The 25,809-nt window shown below is 35.1% G+C and overlaps 1 protein-coding gene across 15 annotated transcripts in view; it reads left to right on the top strand.

Moving 5' to 3' along the window:
- R3HDM1 (R3H domain containing 1) overlaps positions 1-25,809 on the top strand; it is a 129,334-nt gene that overhangs the window by 41,285 nt on the left and 62,240 nt on the right. For 7 of the 15 annotated variants that reach the window (XM_072789008.1, XM_072789018.1, XM_072789011.1 and 4 more), the window contains 4 exons: positions 2,176-2,327; positions 5,673-5,774; positions 8,052-8,354; positions 18,141-18,264. In XM_072789008.1, the coding sequence (XP_072645109.1) occupies positions 2,176-2,327; positions 5,673-5,774; positions 8,052-8,354; positions 18,141-18,264 (681 nt within the window). The remainder of the gene's footprint in view (positions 1-2,175; positions 2,328-5,672; positions 5,775-8,051; positions 8,355-18,140; positions 18,265-25,809) is intronic. The other 8 variants (XM_072789013.1, XM_072789016.1, XM_072789021.1 and 5 more) reach the window with 3 other exon arrangements.

The raw sequence follows: 25,809 nt of genomic DNA on the forward strand, positions 1-25,809 counted from the left end.
TTTATTCAGCATTTACTGTGTGTCATTTACTGTGCTAGGTGCTTTAAATACATTATTTATAATCATTATGACCACCCTATTAGATAGATGAAATTCTCATTTATAGATAAGGAAACTGAACCTCAGGGATTCAGAAACTAGTCATAATATATTTCATTATGCATACAGTATGGGCAAATATAGAAAACATCTTTTAAAAGATCCCATTAAGTCTTGGTCTCTGTTCGCAATATTATAGCCCAATAATTTTGTGAGATAATGAGAACAACCTTATAAATCATTTGATAACCATCTTAGAAATTCTCACACTTAACTGATACGGTCACGTCAGCATGGCAGTAGTGGGGCAAGGTAGGTACAGGTGAGAGTATCAGGGTCTCTGTGTGCTCCTGAACCTTTTCTTTTGTTATAGAGAAGACCATGGCTTGGAACTCATTAGCTTCAGATTTCTTTGCATCTCTTTTTTAAGATAAAGATTTGGAACTTTTGTTTCTATTATAAAAAATTGAATAACTGGCTATTCCGAAATTCAGTTTTTGCTTAATAATCATTATCTTCTTAACCTTCAGATGGATCATATTACTAAACTTCTAGCTTTTCTGAAGCAGGATATAAGATGACTTAATTTGCTATTTACTATTATTTTTCATTCAAAACATTTTACTGAGTTTTTGATAATATGAAAGGTTCAGCTGAATAGGAAACAATAAGAGTGAGCAGCTGATCAGCCTGAAATTGAATTGTATTCTTAATTTTAAATGAATCCAAAAGTGATCTCTTTGCCTTTTGAGAAAAACATTACAACACATCCAACTTTTTTCAGACAGTCCTCAAGTTACTTTTAAAACATGTTTCCACCCAAATCTTCTCTTTTTTTTTTCAAAATTATTTAACAGTCAACAAATACCAGCATGATTTGTTCTCATATAACTAAATCATCAAGAAACTCATGAAAATCACTTGAATTTGAAGGACTCTGCCCACTTGATAGTAATGGAATGGTATATATTCTTCTCTCCCCACAATTATTTTATTATATGTCACAAGTTAAAAAAAATGAGGAGGGGGATTTACCCTGGATGAAAAGATATTATGAGAACAATTTTTAAAATTATTATTTAGTCAAATTTCTCTTACTTCATTCTGTATTCTTCATATTCTCAATGGATATCATAGTGTATTTCACATGGTCCTTTTTTTTCCTGGTTTCTTTTAAAAAAAAATAATATACTGTATAGAATAAGGAAAAATACTAACCTGTGAATCTGTTTACCTGTACACTGAAAAAAAAATCGGGAAGAAGGTATCTAAATTGTTAACTATACAATTATGGGGAATTAGTTTCTTTTGATCTCTATTTATTGGTTATTTTCCCACAATCAAAATAATACTTTATATAATTTTTAAAAAGTTGTTTAGAATGTATATGTAGAAAAGAGTAGAATTTGTTTACTTGGGCACTTAAGATATCCCCCCCCTTGTTAAGTAAAAACAAGCCTCAAATACTAAAGTTTTCTCTCTTATCTATGAATCAAGTCCACTGGAATTAAAAAGAAATAATTTCAGGAAATTCTTTAGAATTCAAAACTTACTTACAACTTTAGAAGTTATAAAATAAGGACTCTGCCATCAAGTCCATGATTTAAAATTTGAAGCTGTCAACCATTTTTAATTTTCATCAGTGTTAGTTTCACTAGTCCAGTATATGCAGCGTGGTCTGTAAATTAGGTCTTTCTCATCACCTAATAGAGGCTAATTAGTAATATTCCAGTATCCCAAAGACAAGAACTTTTTCTTAAAACTGAAATGCATTACAGCACTACAGGACTGCAGTCCTGTAACTGAATCCCTTGAGCAGGATATGTTTCAGAATTCAGAGGTATTTTAAAAATACCATGTATTATAAATAACCTCAGATTTTAAAGCAGCACCTCCCTAGTAAGACATTGAAGCACAATTTTCAAATATTTACATTAAGTTGCAAAAATATATACTATTAAAATAGCTTCATGTAAGGTCAGATTTGTTTCCCCTATTGAGAAAATCTTTTGGTTTACAGAAACTTGGGTCTTTAGGATTGTGAATCAGGATTATAGATGTGTTGTGAATTGTTTGTAGGATGACCTCTGTTCTGTCTCTATCGTAAATATTTTTCCCCCTCTTTTAATTTTTCAGGTCAGCCCTTCATAAACCCAGATGGAAGTCCAGTTGTGTATAATCCTCCTATGACTCAACAACAAGTTAGAACCCAAGTGCCTGGACCTCCACAGCCGCCTCTGCCACCCCCACCACCTCAACAACAAGCAGCTAATCACATTTTCTCACAGGTGCACATATCCATGATTACATAATGCTAAGTTTACCTGCCTTTGCATATTTGGGACTAGACTCACTAATTATAATTGGGATAGCCCAAGTATTTCTTAGAACTTTAATATTCTCTACCAGCAATGTCCCATTCCCTACTTGTAGGAAGAAAGGTCAACATGGGTTTTTCAGCTAATAAATATAGAATATGTATTGGAAAGAAGGGAATTTTGTATCTTATGAGCCTGTGTGGTGAGAATGTTCTCCCTATACTACAACAGCAAGAAATGGTTAAAAGGAATAAAAACAAAACTAGGATTATCCCAGTGAGCAAAAGTAAGTTGCCCTAAGGTTCAACAGATCAAGAAGCTAGAAGAAACTGAGTTGGGGTGCTCAGGTTCTGCAAGGTACTCTCCATCCCACCTCCCATGTGAGAGACAGGCAGAAACATTCTAAATTAGAATTCACAGAAGCACTCTTAGTAATGTCTTGAATTTGTATGTTAAGAGTTTACACATACACTTTCACAATCTGGCTTTTCCCCTCTAGATGTGTTATTCATCCTTGAGGAATTTGATTATACCAGTGTAAACTCTTTTACTTCTTTTCTATCTTTAAAGGTTGTGTAACAACTCAAAGACCGTTTGTACAGTTAGTTACACCTCTTTTTCCCATAAGACTATCTAAATATTCCACTGATGGAACTTGCAGAATACTTTCTGATGATGTATGAAAAAGTATGATGTAAAATTGAACTGGAGAAATTTCCTTAGTTTTGCTCACAAGTTACATCCTTTGTGTTGTAAGGATAAAGAATGTATGAGCAGTTTGATACGGTTATCAAATATTTTTAAAGTTTTGTAGATAATTGTACCTCTGGCAATTAAGACTCTCAATACTGGGCAAGGCAGTTTACATACTGTAGAAGGATTTCTAGGTTTTTGCTGTGCTCCTAAGACAGAAATACATAGAGAAGAAGTTACCTAAAATTGATTCTAAAGACTCCCATATATCTGCTTCACCGCCCCATTTGATTACAAATGCTCAGATACACATTGGACTACGTAAAACTCCCTCCCTGGCCTTCTGTGCCTTGCTTTCATTCAGTTTGGTCCTGAAGTGTTTCTCCTTCATCGTCCTATGCATAGTTGTCTTTGCAGTGCTATGTATTTCACCGGGAGCTTTATACATCTGATTTTCATTTCATTTGGTAGAAATGTTTGTCTGGCAGCTTCAAAAAGTCTAAGGGTTTATCTATGGTTATATATTTCAGATTATTATCTCCTAGGAATAGTTTTGTCTGATTCAGATATGAGGCTATCCTAAATGAAGGTGTAGACAGCTTACTTTAGAAATAGAGCCTTATTAATGAACTGTAATTTGAAATCTTGGGATATATGTCAAACTTCATGGCTGCTTTTCCTGGCGTTGCCTCAGGTGATTCAGGCAGTTCATCTTCAGATACTAGAAGAGAAAGTTGATGAACAGATGATACTGAGTAACCATTTTTTGTGCTGAGATAATCAATCCATCCACTAAATTTCAGATAACCAAACAAAATAATACAGTGATTTCCAAAGCTTTCAGGTGGGCTACATTTCTTAAAACTAATCACTTCAAGAGGATGTCGTTTTACAGCCAGTTTTAATTTAAATAGGAAAAGGAAGTGCTAACTAAGGCTTTTTCTTTTCTAACTGGTGGCAGAATTTCACTTTGATCAACCAGGGTTCTCGCCCACATTTGTCTCATTACCACTTGACACACTAGGAGACAATAATTTATACTTTTGGTGCTCATAGGACTCGCCTTTCTTTTATCCCCCAGCAGTCTGAAGCTTTTATTTCATCTGACATTTACATAGTAGGTCAAGATGTCTGGAAGAAAGTTATGTCTTAATGGTTGTCTGACTTAGTAACAGATCGAATAGGCTGTATTTGGAAGTTCTAGAGCTACTGCACCTCATTTAGTATGATATGTGCTGTCATCCATTAGGAAGTTTGCTAATTTTTAGTTAAGAGGTTGTTGAGAGACCCCTGGCTCTATAGATCTTTCAGCTTTTACCTTTTTACCTTTTTTTAGTGCTTTTACATTTACTAGTTTTTTTGTGGGATTCTGATCTGAGCCTTCCACTTTATAGAAACTCTTGCATTGATTTTGTGGTAGAAGTACAACTCATCATTACACATCTTAGTTGTCAGAAGAATTTCCTTATTTAGATTATTTCCTGGGCAGTCTTACTCAGTTCTTTTATTTTGCATTTGTAAAGTATTCTTTTAGAGAGTACTGTTTAGAGGGAGATTCATGTACATACATTTTAACCAAAAGTAAAAGTTTTCCTGGATAAAATTACCTGGGCTCCTCCAGTGTTTGCTTTACATGACTGTCTGCAGGTCACTTAACTTTTCTTAGCCTGATTGCCATCTATAACATGGATTACAAGAGTCTTTAAGCCAGTATGACTATTACCCCTTGAGAATAAACTATATAATATAAATGCAATATTGGCAAACTAAATCAGATGCTGGTATTAGCCTACAGATGGCCAGCTGTACTTCTTAAGATTTAGAAATGATTAAAACATTTTTCATCTTCTATAGCACCTGTTTTTGAGTGTTCCTGGGAAACATAAAACTTAGTTTTATTTTCCTGAAATGCAAGAGTATTTCATTGGCAAAAAAAAAATTCAAGTAAATAGTTTTTCAGCTCTTGGCACCTACTCTCTCGATAAAAATTTTTAATTGAAAGAAAAATGTGTTTATCTTCCTTGTGTAAAAGAGGTATGTTTGTGTGTGTACGTGTGCCTGTATGTGTGTGTGTTGTTCTTTAGGCTGTTACTCTTAATGGTACCCACAGTATACTTTTCTTTAAAAATTCAAGCACTTTGGTCCCAACAGAGTATTTAATCATGCCTTATCAAATAGAGAGGGTAGTTGACATACATAATATATAACTTTTTTATTGTGAAGTTGTTCTTTTATTATTCAGTGTCATAATGCTAAATAGAGCAACTCCTCCATCAAACAAAGAAGTAAGAATGAGTGGTTTTGCTTTTACTCACTTAACCTGGGGGTTTGATTACATAATAGAATTTGAAATGTCTAAATCACCTGTTTCTGTGAATTTAATAAATATTTTTATGAAAAAATTACCTAATTGTATATAAAAGCACAGGTTATGTTTTTAAACTTTTTATTATTCAGCTTCTTCATTTAGCATCATTTTGTTGTTTCCTATATCATTGTATAAGATGACTTTATAAATGTAGTTTAAGCTATTGCCAAAAAAGTGTTAAGTTTCCATTTTATGCAGTTCTTGTAACATTTTATTCTGACATTAACATTGTTTGCCAACCTGTTATTCCTTAGCCTGTTCGTCCTCTGCAGTCCTCTTCACAGCCTGTTCAGTACTCTACAGCCCCTTACCCATCCCCGCTCCTGCCAGTCTCACCCACCCAGCAATACTCCGTGGTACTATATCTCTATTCACCTCCTGCATTGTTTCTGTGGGCGGATGTGTGATGGATGCTCATGAATGTGATTAAAGTGATACGATCTTCTGTGATTATTTAAAGTCATGGACACGTTTATACTGAAAAAGTGTTTCTAACCTGGATTAGAAATCATTTACTCTCTACTGTATAATATTTGTTATATTGGCATATTGCAGTGATTGTATAAATCCTAATCTTTTCCTGCCTTTTCATAATGAAATGATTTTCAGGTTGACTATTCTAGTCCTGAGATGGTTTAGCTACTTTTCTCATTGAGATCAGTGCGATCTTTGCATTCCTAGTGTGGTAGCTTTCATCTAGGTTTAAGCCTTTCTATCCCCAATACATAGGTCCAGTAAACTTCATACTGATTATTAGGTGAATTGGAGTTTATATACCTAAGACACTATGTATATTTCCAAGGAAGATCCCTAGATATTTAATCTGTGACTATAAAGTAATGGTACCTCCTTCAACCTAAAGTATGTCCCAAGTTATATCTCTCAGTAAGAGCTTAGGAGCACCAGTGCCATGTATTCTCTGACCTTCTCTATTTTACTAAGTATATGAGACAAGAGTGAAAAGTACTTCCTGCCTAGGGCCTAAGGTGAAATCAGTATTCAATAAGTGTCCCTTTCCTTCCCTTAAAGTGAGCCTCAGCCTAATATACTTTTCCCAGTGATGCTGTTATTTTTCCAGATTATATGGCATCACATTTTGACATTACTTTTCAAGTTAAATTGTAAGGTATATCTTAAAATCACTTGACACTTTTTAGAAATGTTTTCTTTTATTGGGAGTGTGTTTATTTTGAGCTGGCAGCAACCTTAAGAGCATCGGTTCTGAGTGATTTTCAAAAATCACTTCCAGTCTGAAAAAATAAAATTTTGCCAGCATTGAGAAAATCGAAAGCATCATTAAGAATAGCATAAAAGCCTCAAAGATGTTTTGGAAAATGGTAGATAATTGAAATAAGAAAATGACTTTTTTTTTTTTTTTGAGATGACTCTGATGGTGTATGGTTAAAAATTTAGCCAGATTACTATGTAATTACAGCTAATCGATATATTTTGGTACATTTTTCCCTTTTGAAAATATTTGTTGAATTAGGCTAATAGTGCTAGAGTATATCAGAGCAGCAATGGAAGGAGTAAAACCACATATTTTCAGTCATTAAATCAGGTGCCCTTTTCAATCCCTTGTCTTCTCCATAGCCATAATGTACTTTGCAAAAACCAACAGACTGTAGAAATTGCAGACATGTCAACTTTTATCTGACAACTCAATTGCCACAATTTTTTAAGTAACTTTTTCCAAAATTCTCCTAGCAAATTATGGTACATATTGTTACCAGTCTTTGGCTCTTTGGGAGCAAGACGATGCCATTTTAACCCCATTTTTGTCATTTCAGTGATACTGTTCAGACTAGTCAGAACTGGTCTTTATGCTGTTGAGTCAGAGAAAACATTTGTCAGATAGCATATAAATCATAACCCTATCCTGGCTGGACACCATTGCCTGCTCACCAAGTTGCAAAAGCTGTAGGAAACTGTCATTTAGATTCAATTTGTGTAACATCTGACTTTAGAAAGAGACTGAAATACACTAGGGAAGAACAGAATTTATGGCCAAATTATTTTTCCTAAATATATATATTCTATTTATGTATTTCTAAAATCTTTTACATTAGAAGACTGGAGTGGGTGAATGTTATATATTTTATTTCATTTCTACTAGTATATTCAACAGGTATGGTAAAATAGACAGAGATACATAGAACCAGAATCTTGCCTTTTAGGAAGAGAGATAAAGAGTATAATTAGTACCATGCCTTATTAGTTACCTGGTCCTTGAAGTCCTTTCAGAAAATGACTATATAATATGAGTATGTCCAGTTTCCCCTCCACATCCTAATGTGCCTTTAATTGTCATTTAAATAAGTATCTTATCATTTCTTATTGTGAAATGTTATTACACCCTGCTCTTCTGCATGCTATGCACTCCACTAGATACACTTTATAAGTTATTTGTAATGACAGCATTGTAATAGTCCTACTTTCCTGCTTAGAGTTCTAATTTTATTGAAGCTATTCTATTAAATCATATCTGTTGTAGATATATGATATCCATAATACATACTACTGCAGTTCATCTTAAACTATATGAAGTGGGGGTTTTTGATAAGTTTGGTTGATAAGTTTTTTGATAAGTATGTATGGAAGGCTTACTGATTTCTGACTTTTGCCTTTTTTAGCAGGACAACCTTGGGTCTCAGTTTAGCCACATGAGTCTTGCCCGCCAGCCATCTGCAGATGGTTCTGACCCTCATGCCACCATGTTCCAGTCCACTGTTGTTCTACAATCCCCACAGCAGTCTGGTTATATCATGACGGCAGCCCCTCCACCACCACCACCGCCGCCGCCGCCACCTCCTCCTCCCCCCCCACCCCTGCCCCCCGGGCAACCAGTCCCTACTGCTGGCTATTCTGCCTCAGGCCATCCTGTCAGCCAGCCTGTGCTGCAGCAGCAGGGATATATTCAGCAGCCCTCACCACAGGTAAGTCACCTTTTGGCTCCCATGGAAACCTCTTCATTGATGATCAGTTTTAACCCTAATTAGAAAGCTTACTTTTAGTGTCACATAGAATTTGTGAGAATGTATATACAAAGCTGGTCATCATCTTCTCTTCTTTGAAGATTTTCAAATGCATACTGACAACCACATGACTGGTAGATACTTCAGTTGGATGGTTAACAGTATGCGACATTTGATTTTCCTTTTCACTGATTTGTTTTCATTAGTTCAAGAGAAACACTATAGGGTAAATACACTATAAAAATAAAATGATGCATTTCAGGAAGAAGTAGATTAGTTTAGGGAGAATTAAAATCATACTATTTAAGCTTTCAGTGTTTTCTCTACATTTATTTAGATATTCCTTAATTTTTCTCAGCAGTATTTTGTAGTTTTCATTATATAAGAATTGCATATATTTTATAAATGTATCTCTAAGTATGTAATGTTTTTAAATGCTTAGTGGGGCACCTAGGTGGCTCATTTGGTTAAGTGCCTGCTTTCTGCTCAGGTCATGATCTCAGGGTCCTTGGAACTGCACCACGCTTTGGGCTCTCTGCTCAACAAGGAATCTGCCTCTCCCTTTTCCTCTGACTCCTCCCAACTTCCACCCCCAGCCACCATGCACACTTTCTCTCTCAAATAAAGAAATAAAATCTTTTTAAAAAGAAAATAGGGCAGCCCGGGTGGCTTAGCGGTTTAGCACCGCCTTTAACCCAGGGTGTGATTCTGGAGACCTGGGATCGAATCCCGCATCAGGCTCCCTGCATGGAGCCTGCTTCTCCCTCTGCCTGTGTTTGTTTCTTTCTCTCTCTCTCTCTCATGAATAAATAAATAAAATCTTAAAAAAAAAAAAAAAGAAATGCTTAGTTTTCTCAAGGAGATTATTTTAAATTGTTTTATTTAAATTCAATTTGCCAACATACAGTATACACACCCAGTGCTCATCCCATCAATTGCCTTCCTTAGTGCCCATCACCCAGTTACCCCATCCCCCTACCCACCTCCCCTTCTTTAACCCTTTGTTCGTTTCCGAGAGTTAGGAGTTTCTCATGCTTTGTCTCTCTAATTTTTCCCCATTCAGTTTCCCTCTTTTCCCTTATATAATCCTTTTCACTACTATTTATATTTCACATATTAGTGAAACCATATGATGATTGTCCTCAGAATGACTTATTTCACTCAACATAATACCCTCCAGTTCCTTCCACATCAAAGCAAATGATGGATATTCGTCCTTCCTGATAGCTGAGTAATATTCCATTGTATATATAGGCCACATCTTCTTTATCCATTCATCTGTAGAAGGACATCATGGCTCCCTCCACTGTTTGGCTGCTGTGGACATTGGAGTGCAGGTGTCCCAACATTTCACTATATCAGTATCTTTGGGGTAAATCCTCAGCAGTGCAATTGCTGGGTCTTAGAGTAGCTCTATTTTTAACTTCTTGAGGAACCTCCACACAGTTTTCCAGAGTGGCTGCACCAGTTCACATTCCCATCAACAGTGCTAGAGGGTTCCCCTTTCTCCACTCCTCTCCAACATTTGTTGTTTCCTGTCTTGTTAATTTTAGCCATTCTTACTGGTGTGAAGTTATATCTCATTGTGGTTTGATTTGTATTTCCCTGATGGCCAGTGATGTGGAGCATTTTTTCATGTGCTTGTTGGCCATGTGTATGTCGTCTTTGGAGAAATGTCTGTTCATGTCATCTGCCCATTTCATGACTCAATTGTTTGTTTCTTAGGTATTGAGCTTAAGAGGTTCTTTATAGATCTTGGATACTAGCCCTTTATCTGATGTGTCATTTGCAAATATCTTCTCCCATTCTGTAGGTTGTCTTTTGTTTTGTTGATTGTTTCCTTCACTGTGCAGAAGCTTTTTATCTTGATGAAATCCCAATAGTTCATTTTTACTCTTGTTTCCCTTGCCTTCATAGATGTATCTTGCAAGAAGTTGCTGTGGCCGAGTTCAAAAAGGTTGTTGCCTGTGTTCTCCTTCTAGTATTTTGATAGATTCTTGTCTCACATTTAGATCTTTCAACCATTTTGAGTTTATCTTTGTGTATGGTGTAAGAGAATGGTCTAGTTTCATTCTTCTGCATGTGGATGTCCAATTTTCCCAGCACCATTTATTAAAGAGACTGTCCTTTTTCCTGTGGATATTCTTTCCTGCTTTGTCAAATATTAGTTGACCATAGAGTTGAAGGTCCGTTTCTGGGTTCTGTATTCTGTTCCATTGATCTATGTGTCTGTGTGCCAGTACCATACTGTCTTAATGATCACAGCTATATAATAGTTTGAAATCAGGCATTGTTTTTTTTTTTTTTTTTTAATTTTTATTTATTTATGATAGTCACAGAGAGAGAGGCGCAGAGACACAGGCAGAGGGAGAAGCAGGCTCCATGCACCGGGAGCCCGATGTGGGATTCGATCCCGGGTCTCCAGGATCACGCCCTGGGCCAAAGGCAGGCGCCAAACCTCTGCGCCACCCAGGGATCCCTGAAATCAGGCATTGTGATGCCCCCAGCATTGGTTTTCTTTTTCAATATTCCTCTGGCTATTCGGGGTCTTTCTGAGTCCATACAAAACTTAAGATGGTTTGTTCCAACTCTGTGAAAAAAGTCCATGGTATATTGATAGGGATTTCATTGACCGTATAAATTGCCCTGAATAGCATAGACATTTTCACAATATTTATTCTTTCAATACATGAGCATGGAATGTTTTCCATCTCTTTACATCTTCCTCAATTTCTTTCAGAAGTGTTCTGCAGTTTTTAGAGTATAGATCCTTTACCTCTTTGGTTAGGTTTATTTCGAGGTATCTTATGCTTTTGGGTGCAATTGTAAATGGGATTGATTCCTTAATTTCTCTATCTTCAGTCTCATTGTTAGTATACAGAAATGCCACTGATTTCTGTGTGTTGATTTTGTATCCTGCCACATTGCTGAGTTGCTGTATGAGTTCTAGCAGTCTTGGGATGTAATGGGGATTATTTTAAAATTTCATTTTCCTATCATCATTTGGTCATATGTGGAAATAAGGTTTATTTTTGTGTATTGATCTTGTGTCCTGTGGACCTTCTAAATTTAATGATTCTAGTACTTTATTCATACACTGCTTAGGATTTTCCAAATTGAAGACCATTTCTACATATATTATCCTTTCCAATATATATGCCTTTTATTCCTTTTCTTGCCTTATTGAATTATCTATGTGCTCCGATGTTGAATATACACACAACACAAGAGAAAGTAAAATCCCTCGAATTCATTTATTAACTTAAAGTTAAGTTTTGAAAGTACATATTCTTCCTTGTTTTCAGTCTTAGGAAAAGCATTTGTTCTTTCATCCTTAATTGTGATGTTATCTGTGGGTTTTTTGCCTCTGTCATGCCCTCTATCAGGTTGAAGAAATTATCTTAGTTTGTAGGTGTCTTTACCACGAATTATTTAATCTTATGAAATCTCCTTTTCTGCATCTCTTGAGATCATGTGATTTTTCCCTTTTACTCTTTACAGTCAATTATTGTGACTGACTTTTCAATGTTAATGATAACCTTTCGGGGCAGCCCCGGTGGCGCAGCGGTTTGGCGCCACCTGCAACCTGGGGTGTGATCCTGGTGACCCGGGTCCGGTCCCACATCGGGCTCCCTGCATGGAGCCTGCTTCTCCCTCTGTCTGTGTCTCTGCCTCTTTCTCTCTGTGTCTATGAATAAATAAATAAAATCTTAAAAAAAAAAATGATAACCTTTCATTTTGAGAGCACATTCCCACTTAGTCATGATATAATATCATGACTTTTTATATATTGCTAGATTTATTTTGCTAACGATTTCTTATGGATTGTTTTTAAGATTTATTTATTTATTTATTTATTTATTTATTTATTTATTTATTTATGATAGACATAGAGAGAGAGAGAGAGAGAGAGAGAGAGGCAGAGACACAGGAAGAAGGAGAAGAGAAGCAGGCTCCATGCCAGGAGCCTGACGTGGGACTCAATCCCGGGACTCCAGGATTGCGCCCTGGTCCAAGGGCAGGCGCTAAGCCACTGAGCCACCCAGGGATCCCTCTTATGGATTTTTTAATGCATGTTCATAATGGATACTGGTCTGTAGTTTGTGTGTAATATCCCTTCAGGTTGGTTTATCAGGATGGCACTGATACTGGCTTTAAAATGAATTGGATATTGTTGCCTCCTTCATTTCCTAAAACAGTTGATGTAGGATTCTTTTTAACATATTTTTTAAATGTTTGCCAGAATTCACTAATGCATCCATCCGGACTTGGAGTTTTTTTCTTTTTTTTTTTTTTTTTTTTTTTTGAGTTTTTTTCTGAGGAAGATTTTAAAATTACAAATTCAATTTTTTAGGAGATACAGAGCTAATCCAATTTGCAATTCCTTTTTGGGTTGAATTTTGTATCAACTTAATGGTCAAATTTATTGGCAATAGTCAGTCTTGATATCCCCTTATTATATTTTTAGTATCTTAAAGATCTCTAGTGGTATCACCTTGATAATTCCTAAATGTTGATAATTTCACTTCTCTCTTATTTTTGCTTTAGTAAGAGATTTACCGGTTCCATTGATGTTTTTAAAAAACCAACTTAAGATTTCATCAATTTTATTATTCATTTTCTACTTGAATGATTTCTACTTTTACCATTGTTTTCTTCTCTTTGCTTATTTTGGGTTTCATTTGCCCTTTATTTCTGGCTTCTTAAGGTGGAAGCATAGATCATTGATTTTCAGGTTTTCTTCCTTTCTAACAGTTTTTAAATGCTACAAATTAAAAAAAAAATTTAAAAAAATTTTTAAAAATGCTACAAATTTACCTCTAAGCACCATTTTAATTGCAATCCACAAAACTAGGTGTGTTGTTTTGTTATAATTTCGTTCAAAATGTTTCCTCTCTTTTTTATGTAGCTATGTGACTTTTTGACACCTGATTTATTTAGAAGTGTGTTATTTAATTTCCAAAAATTTGGGACTAAGTACCTCGTTATTGATTTCTATTTTAATTTCATGTGGTCAGAGAACCTACTCTTAAGATTTCATTGTTTGGAAATCTCTTGAGTCTTGTTTACATACCATTATGTAGTCTTTTGGGGGGAAGATCCCTGTGCACTTGAAAAAAATTTATATTTTATCATTTTGGTGTTTTGTGATTTCTTTTGGTTTTGTTTTGAGATAAGTTCACAAAGCATAAAATTTATCATTTTGAAGCAGGCAGTTTAGTGACATTTAGTACATATGGTGTTTTACAACCATCACCTCTCTGTAGTTCCAAAACTTTTTAATCACCCCAAAAGAAAAATCTGTACTCATTAAGCAGTTAGTACTCATTCACTCCATCCCCGAACCCCTGGCAACCACTGGTTTGCTCTCTGTCTCTAAGGATTTACCTATTCTGGGGGATCCCTGGGTGGCTCAGTGGTTTAGCGCCTGCCTTTGGCCCAGGGCGCGATCCTGGAGTCCCGGAATCGAGTCCTACGTCGGGCTCCCAGCATGGAGCCTGCTTCTCCCTCCTCGTGTGTCTCTGCCTCTCTCTCTCTCTCTCTCTCTCTCTCTCTCTCTCTATCATAAATAAATAAATAAATCTTTAAAAAGAAAAAAAAAGGATTTACCTATTCTGGATACTTCATGTCAATGGACTTGTGCAATACTGTTACCTTTTGTGTCTGACTTCTTTAGCTTAACATAATGTTTGAGAATTAATCTACACTCTGTAGCATGTATCAGTACCTCATTCCTTCTTATGTCTAAATAATATGCCAATGTATGAATATACCACCATTTGTTCATCTTTCCAACCATTGATGGATTTGGGGTATTTCCACCTTTTGCCCATTGTGAATAGTGCTGTTATAAACATGTAGGTACATGTATTTATTCAAGAGTACCTACTCTCATTAATTTGGGGTATATACCTAGAAATAAATTGCTGAATTATATGGTAATTTATGTTTAGCTTTTTGAGAAATCGCCATACTGTGTCATTTTAATATTCCTATCTGCAATGTATAGAGGTTCCAACTTCTCCACATTTTGATAATAAAGCTTATTATTTACCTTTTTAAAAATTATTATTATTACCCTAGCCATCCTTTGGATGTGAAATGAGTATTTCATTAGGGTTTTGACTTGTATTTCCCTAATGATTAGTGATGTTGATCATCTGTTCGTATACATGTTGGCTAGGGGTGCCTGGGTGGCTCAGTTGTTGAGCCGTCTACCTTCAGCTCAGGTTGTGATTCCTGGGTCCTAGGATCAAGTCCCACATCAGGCTTCCCACGGGTAGCCTGCTTCTCCCTCTTCCTATGTCTCTGCCCTTCTGTGTCTCTCATGATAAATAAATAAAATCTTTTTAAAAAAATTTGTGTAAAAAAATATAAAAAATAAAAAGTGTGTGTGCATATGTAAATACACACATACACACATCCATACATACATACATGCATACATGTTGGCTATTGTCTGTCGTCTTCGGAGAAATGTCTGTTTTAAGTCCTTTGCCAATTTTTTTCAGGAGATGTCTTTTTGTTGTTGAGTTGTAAGAGTTCTTTTTATATCCTGTGTACTAGACCTTCATCAGGTGTGATTTGCAGATATGTTCACCCATTCTGTCAGTTGTCTTTTTGACTTTTTGATAATGTTCTTGATGTACAGAAATTTAATTTTAATGAAATCCATTCTATCCATCTTTGCATTTTACCCCTCGTGATTAACTAGTTATATCTAAGAATCCATTGCCAAATCCAAGGTCATGAAGATTTTATCTGTATGTTTTCTTTAAAGAGTTTTATGGTCTTTAGCTCCAATAATTAGGTCTTTTATCCATTTTGAGTTAATTTTTGTAAATGATAATGAGACATAAGAGTCCACCATCATTCTTTTGCATGTGTGTATTTATTTGTTCTGGCATCATTTGTTGAAGACACTATTCCTTTCCCATTGAATGGTGTGGTACCCCTGTTAATATCAGGTGACCATCAATGTAAGAATTTATTCCTGGACTCTTAGGTTTATGCTAGTCTGTGTTTCTACCTTTATGCCAGTACTGCACTATTTTATTACTCTACCTTTGTTATAAGTTTTAAAATCAGGAAGTGTGAGTCCTCCAACTATTCTTTTTCAAGATTACATTGGCAATTTGGCTATATGACTTGGGATTCCATGTAAATTTGATGGTTGGCTTTTCCATTTCTCAAAAGAGTCCATTGAAATTTTGATAGGGATTGCATTGAATCTATGAATTGCTTTGTATATTATATTATATTAATGAAGATTAATATTAAATCTTCCAGTCTTAATGAACATGGGATGTCTTTCCATTAACTTAGGTCGTCTTTAATTTCTTTCATATTTTACTGTTTGTTGTATTTAATGTTTTCTTTTTTTTTTAATATTTTTTTTAATTTATTTATTTATGATAGTCACAGAGAGAGAGAGAGAGAGAGAGGCAGAGACACAGGCAGAGGGAGAAGCAGGCTCCATGCACTGGGAGCCCGATGTGGGATTCGATCCCGGGTCTCCAGGATCACGCCCTGGGCCAAAGGCAGGCGCCAAACCGTTGCGCCACCCAGGGATCCCTATTTAATGTTTTCTAAGTATCAGTTTAGCCAGTGTGATTGTTTCATGTCTTTTATATCTTTTATTTGATTCTATCAATAAGTGATAGTGGTTAGTCTATTTCTCCCTTAAATTCTGCCATTTTTATAACATTGAAACCTATATTAAGCAATTTATATGTATCATTTCTTCCTGATATATTGACTTATTATGAAATGTTTTTCTCTCTCTAGTACTATTTCTTGTCTTAAAACGTACTTTATCTGACTTTAATATAGTGACTTCAGCATTCTTTTGATGAGCATTTAAATGGTATGTCCTTTTCCATCCTCTTATTTGTGACCTTAATATTTCAAGTCTGTCTTTTGTATATAGTTCATCTTTGCTGTTCTATCTAGTCTCGTTAGTATGTCTAGTCCTCTTAGCTTTAATATATCTTTTGACACAGTTAGAGGTAGCTTTGCCACATTGCTCTTTGTTTTCCGTTTGATCTGTATTTATTTTATTCCTGCCTTTTATGTTAGTTAAACTCTTTTATTGTTCCACTTTATTTTTTCTTCGGCCTTTATACTACAGTCTTTTGACTCTTGTGTTTGTATAGTTTCTTTATGGATATGATACATATCTTTAGGTTATTACTATCTACTTCAAGTTTGTATGAAACTACAAGTAAAATATAGTAGTCATATTAACAATATAATTTTATTTACCCTCCATTGTTTGTGTTCTTCTTGTCATATGTATATATGTGTCAATGTGTATACATTATAAATAAAATAGATGATGGTACAATTTGTGGCTTAAACAATAATGTCTTTTTAATTAAGAGGGAGAAAAAATAATACTGTTATTTATACACATACTGAAAAGTATAATAATAGATTTAGATCTGAAATTAAAAAAAAAAAGATCTGAAATTAGGACATACTTATTGTTTGTTGATGTGTCCAAGAACAATTAAGAGATCACATATGTATTCCATCTATTGCATCTAATGGTTCAAAAACAGAAGAAATATTGCGGTAAACTTAGGAGATTCTTGGCTTATAACTGATCTAGAAATTTTTTTTTTAAGATTTTATTTATTAATTCTTGAGAGACACAGAGAGAATGGCAGAGGGAGAAGCAGGCTCCCTGCAGGGAGCCTAATGCGGGACTTGATCCCAGGACCCTGGAATCACGACCTGAGCCAAAGGCAGATGCTCAATCACTTAGCCACTCAGGTGCCCCTAGAAATTCTGTATTCAATTGGTTTCCAGATGAAATAGGCACTCTTTAAGATGCCTATAGAAGTCTCTTAGAAGTATCCCAATTGGAAGGGTGGAACTCAAAAGAGCTTATGAAGCTAATAAAGTTAATTTACCACATACTTGTACATCATTGGATTAATTGTTCATTCCTTATTCCAAACTAGGTCAGATTACTTTAAGAGAAATGCACAGCTGATATAAATAGCTCCAGAAGGAAATAGAATCGAGCTAGTCTTACTGGTTTTTTTCCCAGCTTTATTAAGGTATAATTGACAAATACTATTTGTATTGGCATTTTAATTTACATTAAAAATATGAGAAAAAAGAATGGAACCAGCACAACTGTGTTTTAGCGTGAGAACAGATAAGCTGGCTAATTTATATGATGATTGCAGTTCTGCACTCAGATTGAATGAGCTAGCAGTGTACATGTTTCAACCAATGTAAGTCTCAAAGAATATAAATTGCAAAATAAGTTGCATGGAGTTATATATAGTAGAGCACCATTAATGTAAATTTTTTAAATCCTCAACAATTTTTCTGTATGGATAACATATATAATAGAATTTTGAAAACATATATAGGATTCACATACACCAACTATAGGATAATGGGTTCTCTGTTAAATATAGGGCAAAAGAATATTGGACTGAGCCTTTAGCTATTTTAATAGTGTTTGGTTTTATAAAAGAGGGAGAAAAATCTGAAAAAAATGTGGCCAAAATTTAAACCTATTAAATCTAATTGCTGGGCATATTAATAGGTGTCTTTTGTTATATATACTCCATGCTTAAAATTTTTTTCAATTAAATTTAAAGCTAAGAAAATCTGTTTTCAGGTGGTACTAAAAAGAATTATTACTCGTTACACTCTGTTGTTCCTCAGAGAAGACATTTCTGTTGCAAGTGAAATTGATTTTTTTTCCCTCAACACTTATCCTAGATGCCAGCCTGTTACTGTGCTCCAGGCCACTATCACTCCAGTCAACCTCAGTATCGCCCAATCCCTTCTGTCCATTACAATTCACATCTAAACCAACCACTGCCACAGCCTGCACAGCAGACAGGTGAGTAATATTTCTGAGGCTATGGTTTCTTAGCTATGGATATTACTTTTTCCATTCTGCTTTATTTCAGTCCTACTATTAAGATATTGCCACACTCCATCTATCAGGGGTCTCAGATATGGTCCATATGAATATGCAAACCAGTGAGATTGAAAGAGTAGGCAAATCTTAGCACCTGCCAGGAAGTAACTGTCAGGTTTATATGCTAAAGTGTTCAGAGACATAATGAGAAGACTATACCAGGCCAAACAGAATGGTGAGCAGCTTCCTGTTACTCCCTGCTATTGTAGTGAAGCCTCCTTTGCAGCCTGATAGTCCACCTCTGTTAACAACAAAGCAGAGACAAGGCAAGCTAAGATGTCTCCTGAACAGCTAACCAGAAGCAAGGACCAAAGTGACCCAACTTTGAGAATCTAGCCTGGTGAAGATATTTTGTTGTCTTGGTCTCAGTATACCTTTAAAAGGAATGTTCTTAAACACCTTTTTTGTGTTTTGTTTTTCTGTTTGCCCATTGTATAGTGAAAGGTATCTTTAAACCAAATGCAATCTAATCCTAAGCATATCAAATATATTAAAACTCAAAAGATTCTTTTCCTTTTGCCCCTCTCAAATTTTCTTTAAGCTTTCAGTGAAAACTACTGTGACCTCAGAGTAAAAACAACAACAACAACAACAACAACAACAACAACAACAAAACTATCTTGACTGAATTCATTTCTTTGTATGCTTCCCACCTAGATTTGTACTTCTGCCCCAGATATGTAATAAGGTACTTTTCAGCCTTTCATAACTCTAGCAGTTGAAGTGAAATGTTTACTGGTATCTTTAAGGCCTTTTTAGCCTATGGTCACTGTTGGAGGTTCTCACACTGTATCAAAGTGACTGACTCACCGAGGCCACATAACCCTCCACCTAGGCAGTTTCTTGCTGTTGGTATGTCTTAAGGGGAGCCGCAGTTTTAGGAGAAAGACGCCTGCACAAGGCAATCTGATAAGAAATATTCTTGCTTCTCACTCCTGCAGTCTTCATTGATCCGCTGTTCCTCAGCAGCTTCCTTAACCAGATAAGACTCTTACTTATCACTCCTATAGGGGAGCTTTCACATCTTAATCTATCATTCCTAGGAGTCATCTTATACTTAGTATAAGGTCTTCCCTTTTTTTCTATTACTAGCCCTGTATTGTACATGTGGCAGATGTTCTTCCAAAGGATGTTGAGTACAAACATTGTTCATTTTATTAGCCAACTTAGAATTTGTCTTCTTTCTTGTCTATGACTCCCGTTAGTTCAGGTTTCCTGAAGTTTAATAATACAGTCCGCTTTAAATAATATAAATAAGTACAAGCTCTAATTTTGTAAGTCATCAGAAGTTGTTCTTCATATGGGAACATTCATCATGACACTGTTTATTAATTAGCTTTAAACATTTGGTTGTTTTATTCAAATAGAAATTATTTTCTGAGTTTCCCTGGGCCACAGTGACTGACTTTGCATATTGTTTTTTGTCTTAATTTTTTTTCTTTCAAAATTATAATATAGACTATTGTGAGTGTCCTGATAACAAAAAAGAAATTTGCCTTCACCCTCCCCATTCAGATATCTTCTGTGTGACTAATTAACTTAGTTTATTAATTTATTAATATAGCCTATTATTGAGGCAAGCAAAGATCCTTTACTCTGTGTAAGCTTACTAGTTTCGTTCTTTTCTATGGCTAAATTTTTATTTCTCCTCTTGTCAAACTGCCTACAGAATTAAAACTTTCAATCACAGATCAGACCAGTGTGCTTTTACAAATTCATCTCAGCAAAAATATTCCCACCTAATGGAAAACAACTGAATATGCCACTCCTCACAATTAAGGGAATAACACAGTATTTATGTTACAGATAGTAGGTGTTCTTCAGTGATAACTTTAATTGTGGATATTTTCTAATGATAGTTACGGTGAGAAGAAAGGAAACAAAAGGAAAGTTGCATATAGTACAGCCACATAAAAGAAGTATGTCTGAATACTTTATGACACCGTGTTTGACTCTAAAAGTCATCATAATGTAACATGTTACATAGAATTTGTCTTTCCAGGTATTTTATGTACAGTCCTCTTCATTTTATAGGCTTAAGTTAGTTGAATATCATTCCGTTTGAAGAAAAAAACAGAAATAAATCCTCAAAACATTCTTATCTGAAAGGGAAAAGAATTTTATTATGTAAGTACAATAGCAAACTCCTCTTTAAAGAAAAGTTCAGAAGTACCAGTGGCAAGTATTGTGCTGGTAATTTTAAAAAACCTTTTTATGGAGTTAGAATTTTAACTACAAGAAAGTTATAATCTAAAGATTTTTTTTGTAGTTAGCTAATGGTTATTTTTTATACTAAACCATACAGAAAATTATGCATTTATGTTTGTGTATATCCTAATAGAAGAGTAAAATGCAGTGGGAAATGGACAAGGCAATTTTTTTTCTGATTTATTTTAATAATTTATAGCAGTTTCTGTCTCAGTAATTTACATTTTTATATGTAAACAGCATACTTTCTTATTCCTTTTGTCTTTTTCTTATACTTCCCTACATACATCCCACCATCCCAATCTGATTAAAATTAGAAATAATTTGTTAATATCTCTTACGTTTGCTTCTTGTCAAACAACACTAGTGAAGAAGCATGTTATTTTCTTTTATTACATAAAAAGTTAAAACTAATTGTGCAACCAAATAATGAATACATTAACAGATTTGGAACAGTTTTTCTTCACGGGGCACAAATAAATAATTTTTACATGTTTATATATGAATTTAAAGAGATTTTCCTCTAACTTAAGAAACCCAATTAAATTAAAGTAGTCAAAAATAGGGATCCCTGGGTGGCGCAGCGGTTTGGCGCCTGCCTTTGGCCCAGGGCGCGATCCTGGAGACCCAGGATCGAATCCCACATCGGGCTCCCTGCATGGAGCCTGCTTCTCCCTCTGCCTATGTCTCTGCCTCTCTCTCTGTGTGTGTGACTATCATGAATAAATAAATAAAATATTTTAAAAAATGAAAAAAAAATAAAGTAGTCAAAAATAAATAAATAAAAATAAAAATAAAAAATAAAAAAATAAATTAAAGTAGTCTATTCCCCACCCCCCACTGAATTAAGTATTCTTAAACCAGGGGATATTGCAAGAGAAATATAAAATTTTCTGTTATTTTCCCTTTTGGGGGGCAGGAAGGAGGTTGGGGAGATATCTCAAAGAAAAAATGCTTTGGTCTTCTATATGTGTGCCAGAGGTCCACAGTAGTTACTGATTCCCTTAAAAACCTCCCACCTATTAAAGGAATTGAATTGAAAACAGTGCTGACACTACTGCTGAGGAATGAATATACATATCTTGTGTTATGAATGTGAAAGTGTCATGGTCTTTTAAAACAAGGTTAACTCAACCCCAGTCAATAGGAGCAGAAGAAATGCTGGCTACATGAGGCTTTTCAGACACAATGGATTGTATTGTGAAAGAAAACTAATAAGTAGGAGTAAAATCCTATATATTTTTACCTTTATTAGGTCTGTTACCTAAAACTTCTGGGTTTCAATTTACTTACTTGCAAAGTAAAGGAAGTTTACTGTATTGTCAGTTGAAGCTTCTGTGTACTCTAAAATTCCATGTTTCTGTGCTTCTGTCTTATGTGAGTGAGTCCTAATTAGTTCAGAAAGGTAGAATATTGGAAGATTGGTTTGCAATAGCTTAGTGACTTACTGTCATGTCAGTAACAGAAGTCACACAGGCAGCTATTTCAAAAGATATGGTTATTTGCCAGTTGGAATAATAAGGATTTATTATTTTAACCCTTTATCATAAAGTTTACAGCTTGAATACTATAAAGTATACTACATGTAAGGAGCTTAATATAAAGAAACCTATTCCTGCACATAGTAGTTAAAGCAAAGATTTGGGGTTTATGAGGCCCCCGGCTGTTTTCTGTGTAGCTGCTTTCATTCTTATGACTGTTTTTTGAAAGGTTTGCAGCTTTACCATATATGTTTAATATTTTGCAATAATTGGCCTTGTTCCTGAGCTGTTGGATTCGGGGCCGTAGCACTGTCTGAGAGGTTTACATTTCTCACAGTGAACCGGTCTCTTTTTCAGCTGCTTCCTGGCTTCTTTTTACTCAGGTTTCCACTGCTTTTTTTTTTAATGCTGTATTAAGGTATTAATATTTGCTTATATTTTCCATTATAATGCCTTTTAATTATGCATCATACTCAGAAATAGGGATATGAGTTTAAATGACAACCTTATCTTAATATAACTTAACTTTTAAAACTTTGTGAAAGCTATTGCTTTAATTTCTTTTCCAAAGCAGATTTGAATGGCAGATTCAGTTTGGTTTACAGCTTTTCTTAAAAATCTAATGTCTTCAGCATGCCAAACTCATTAGCAAAAGTTGAGTACATCTCTTTCTCTATTGCTACATAATTTTTAAGGAATATTAGTGTGCATTAATGCATGCCATCTAATGGACCTAAGATACCTAAAAGCATCTGAAACTACTTGGGCTCTGACCAGGGATATAATTCAACTTTTCCCCCAAACTGTGACATTATATGCATGTGGGAAGCAAAATGACTGTAAAATGAAATGTCATTTTAGTTTTGCAGCCCGTTAAGAAATTCAAAGAATATCTATGCATTATATTGTCAATGTTAGCTTTTTAAGTAACTCAGAACTGTGTGTTTCCAATTAAGCTTCGTTACCAGCAGACTATGGTAGGTTCCGGATGAACCACAGCATAGAAGAAACATTTTAGGATAAACAGTCTGTAACATGTGGAGAGTATTGGCAACATTGTAGAGCACAAATTGAAAACTAACTTGGTGTTAAAGGCTAGCAAGGAAGAAATGGACATACTTAAGTACCAGAGGGATATTAACAGGGGATTTAGCTGTGTTAAATAGGGACTTTGATACAAAGTTAGTTTCTTTACTGGCATCTTTTTACTCAAGTAATAGGAATTTTGCAATGATGTTACTACTTTCATGATGGCTCTGGTTATCCTTGTTTTTTCATTGACTCTGCAAGCTTTTCTGAGTATTGTGTGACCAGCACAGAATCAGACATTGTGTAATACCTACAAATCCACCTATTTCCCTTTTCCCTTCTCCATTAACCTGCCGCCACTGAAACCTGGAGCCAAAAGTATCTGGTAAGTACCCACAGATTTCCTTGAGCTGTACAGACTCTTCCATAGGGTCATCCTTTAAATAGCCCTGAGCTATAACCTCTATGTGGCTGTTTTTATTAGATTCAGTTTTTTTGTGTTTGTGTTTATGTTTATTTCAGGCACAGAACTAGTGGAGCAGAAGGTAATACAGGAGAAAGAATAGTGAAGGTGTGCTGGCATTTGCATCTTCTAAATTCACCTAAGAGGCTATCCTTAGTTGAACTTAACAGCACACCAAAAATGTGCTACAGGAGTGTAAGACAAGACAGACTGAGATTACAAACTTGAGGTTTTGATGGTTTGGAAACAGTTCATCTAAATTATATTGTGGATATCTAGTTCCAGATAAACTTAGAGTTGGCAAAATGGCTTATCAAAAAAAAAAAAGAAAGAAAGAAACTACCCTCACAATGTTTCTGCTATACAAGTTTAGTTTTAAAACCTTTAATGAAATCACCTTAGATTTAGAGCTGTTCTAACTAAACAGCCCTTCAATTATTTTTATTATCCTCCTCATTTTGTCTAATTCATATTACTAAAAATGCTTCCCTTTAACGCAATTGCTGTTCAGGTCACCTGCATAAAGTAAAACTAGCCTATTAAAGCCTGTGCAATACTTTTCTGCTGAGCACTGTGTTTCCTTCTTGCTCTCTTCTCTGTTGAAGTGAAAGAGAGTTAAAAATAGAATATTCTTTGGAGCCCTCCAGGGAAGTGCCTAAGCCATCAATTTATATTGTCCTAGTTCTCTTTGCTTGCAGAATTGATTGTGCCCTCCTCTGAACGTGCTGGAAGAAATGGAGTAATATTGCAGCAGTGCAGTCCTTTAACAAAGGAGAATGACAATGTTAAATAACACCTCTGTTGAGGTCTGGATGTTTATTCTGTTGTTTGGTATCACTTATGTTGGCTTTGCTAACTTTACAAAATACATGTTTTCCCACAATACTGACACAAATTTCTACAGATGATATAGATCCTATTTTCCTCTTACTTCCAGTTTAAACCCAAATAGATCACAGGAAGGATTTGGTGGGATTTTTTAAATTTCTGATATGCTGAAACACTTACTATTAAAAAGAAAGAATAATTTATCTGTAACCAAGTTGGTGATACATTAAGTGTTGGAATACTGGAAATTCTCTTCTCTTAGAATTTTTTTTCTTAACTTTTTATTTAAATTCCAGTTAGCTAACACAGAATGCAATATTAGCTTCAGGAGTAAAATTTAGTGATTCATCACTTACTTACAACATGGAGTGCTCGTCACAACAAATGCCCTCTTTAATACCCATCTCTTTTTGGATTTTTTTTTTTTTTTTAGTTTATTTATTTAATCATCTCTACACCCAATGTGGGGCTGGAACTCAGGACTCTGAGATCAAGAGTCACATGCTCTTCCAACTGAGCCAGTCAGGTGCCCCTACCTATCACCTATTTAACCCATCCCTCCACCCACCACCCCTCCAGTAATTGAATGGTACTTTTCATTCTCTAGGAGTCTACTTCCTCTTTCCCAATCTTGAACTTTCTCCCTCTTTTCTAGATTTTTTTTAGGTTTTTTAGATTTTCTAGGTTTTTTTTTTTTTCATACTTGGCAATCTTTACCATCTAAACTATCAGAACTATGTCCCTTCCCTTATTTATTTATTTATTTATTCATTCATTCATTCATTCATTCATGAGAGACAGAGAGAGAGGCAAAGACACAGGCAGAGGGAGAAGCAGGCTGTATGCAAGGAGCCTCATGTGGGACTTGAACCCGGGAATCCAGGATCCGCACCCTGAGCCAAAGGCAGGCGCTCACCCACTGAGCCACCCAGGCATCCCCCTTCCCTTTTAGACTGAGTAATTAAATAAAGAACTTGAATCACAGTGCCACTTCTCTACTAAGTGCCACTGTGTAACAGTTGATGCTTAGCAGTGTGAGATCCTTTGTTTACACACAGATTCAGAGGTATTTGTGAACAAATTGAACAGTTCTTTTAAATGTAAATTTTATTTACCAAGTGTACATAAAGTGAGGTATACCTGTGATTAGATGATCCTTTATATTATGTTGCTATTAAATTATTAAATTATTAATACTTTGTTTTGCATAGACATTGGTAAGGTTCTTAAATTTGATTAGTAGAATGATGTGATAGATTTTTTTGTTTTTAGTGTTTTCCAACTGTTTATTTCTAGTTTTCCTTGCAGTTTTACTAACTAACCAACATAGATCCCACGGTCTTATGTCACCTAAAAGAAGTAGATTAATTCTTTTTACAACTTTTTTTTTTTTTTTAATTAATCTCTACACCCAACGTGAGCCTCAAACTCATGACCCAGAGATCGAGAGTCACA

Source organism: Canis lupus, chromosome 20 (genome assembly GCF_048164855.1).
Source record: "Canis lupus baileyi chromosome 20, mCanLup2.hap1, whole genome shotgun sequence".
Lineage (NCBI taxonomy): Eukaryota > Metazoa > Chordata > Mammalia > Carnivora > Canidae > Canis > Canis lupus.